At 56.5% G+C, this 1,564-nt stretch overlaps 1 protein-coding gene across 1 annotated transcript in view; it reads right to left on the minus strand.

Annotated features, from left to right (window-relative positions):
• Positions 1-1,417, minus strand: part of NT5C3B (5'-nucleotidase, cytosolic IIIB) — a gene marked incomplete at its 5' end in the record, with an annotated part of 2,609 nt that extends 1,192 nt beyond the window's left edge. Inside the window, 4 exons of the mRNA XM_009084861.1 lie at positions 238-327; positions 509-594; positions 914-960; positions 1,348-1,417. Coding sequence (XP_009083109.1) covers positions 238-327; positions 509-594; positions 914-960; positions 1,348-1,417 — 293 coding nt within the window. The remainder of the gene's footprint in view (positions 1-237; positions 328-508; positions 595-913; positions 961-1,347) is intronic.
• Between the last annotated feature and the right edge of the window lie 147 nt (positions 1,418-1,564).

A 1,564-nucleotide genomic window follows, 5' to 3' on the forward strand; every position in this document is an offset into this window, starting at 1 on the left:
CCTCAGGAACACATCCCTGTGCCTGTACCTCAGCATCACATCCCTGTGCCCATCCCTCACAGCCCTGTGCCCATCCCTCACCATCACAGCTGTGTGCCCATCCCTCACATCACAGCTCTGTGCCTGAACCTCAACATCACATCCCTGTGCCTGTACCTCAGGAACACATCCCTGTGCCCATCCTTCAGCATCACATCCCTGTGCACATCCCTCAGCATCACATCCTCGTGTCTGTACCTCAGTATTGCTTCCGACTCTCTGACGATCTGGGCTATGTCACCTTTGTGGATCTTCTGCTGCACCAGCAGCTCGTGGGCCCTGGTCCACCTAGGGAAAGGCATCAGTGAGCTCCTGGGCAGTGACCCCCAGCAGGCAGAAACAAAACAACTAAACTCCTAGTATTGCCACCAAGCCCAGGGGTGAACCACCACCGAGCCTCATGTTCTGTAGTCTTTGGAGCCAAGACGTTGTCAGGACAAGGTCAAAGATCACCACACACAGCACTCACCACTCCACCATGAGGGGACGTTTCTCTTCCAGGGTCCGGTTGGGATCAATTTCAATGGGATAGTAATGGTGCAGCAGATCCTTCAGCTGGAGTGTCATACATAGGGAAGAAGAATGGAGTGAACATCAGGTCCTCACCTCGCTCCGAACGCTGCAGGTACAGACACTGCTCCCCTCCCTCCTCTTATCACACCAAAACACCCACAGCTGCACATGCAAATTCAATTTCCCTTTGTGACTTCTCCTGTGTCACTGCTGGCTGAAACACAGCAGAACACTTCCCCATTCTGTCCTGGCAGCCAGCACAGCCTGGAGAGCTGCCACACCAGGCAGCGTGACCTCCCGAACAGGGTGACAGGGACAAAGCCACCGAGCCAAGACACAGTGCCTGACACACAGCACCTACCTTCCTCCTGCCGTCCTCGCTGACAACACGGCTGGTGTCCAGGATATCTGCAAAGACAACAAAACACCAGTGCTGCAGCACAAGACCAAAGGGCTTTCTAACAGGCATCTCTCCCGTGTCTCAGCCCAGAGAGCTGTGGTGGCACAGCAAAGCGAGCAAGGACTCTCTCCAGGGTCCCAGCACAGCAGCTCTGGTTGTGAGCTCATGGCAGGAACTGGTCGGGGCATGGCTTGGTGGGACAGTGTCCTGAGCCCGTGGGATGCAGGTGGCCAGCCCAGCAGTTAGCTCCTGCAGCGGGCAGTGGGTGGCCTGGGGACAGGCCGTTGAGGCTCAGAGCCTGGCAGAGGAAGGCACAGAGGATGCCAGAAGCCACAGAGACCAAACACAAACAGTGCAACCAAAGAGAATTATCGACAGTGAAAACTTCCACTCACTGTGTGACGTGGGGCAGCGCCTGCCGTTGCACCCAAACCTGCTCAGCGTCATGTCAAAGTCAGAAATGACCTGCAAGAGGAGAGAAAACCGAATCTTTGCATGCCCCAGCACACTCCACCCCGGGCACAGTGAGCCCAGAGTGCTTCCCAGGTGCTGCTGCCTGGGGGGACACACACCCAGCGCCACTGGGTGTAGACTTCGCAGCACAACTCAGCC

This window comes from Acanthisitta chloris, unplaced genomic scaffold (assembly GCF_000695815.1).
Source record: "Acanthisitta chloris isolate BGI_N310 unplaced genomic scaffold, ASM69581v1 scaffold16101, whole genome shotgun sequence".
Taxonomy (NCBI): domain Eukaryota; kingdom Metazoa; phylum Chordata; class Aves; order Passeriformes; family Acanthisittidae; genus Acanthisitta; species Acanthisitta chloris.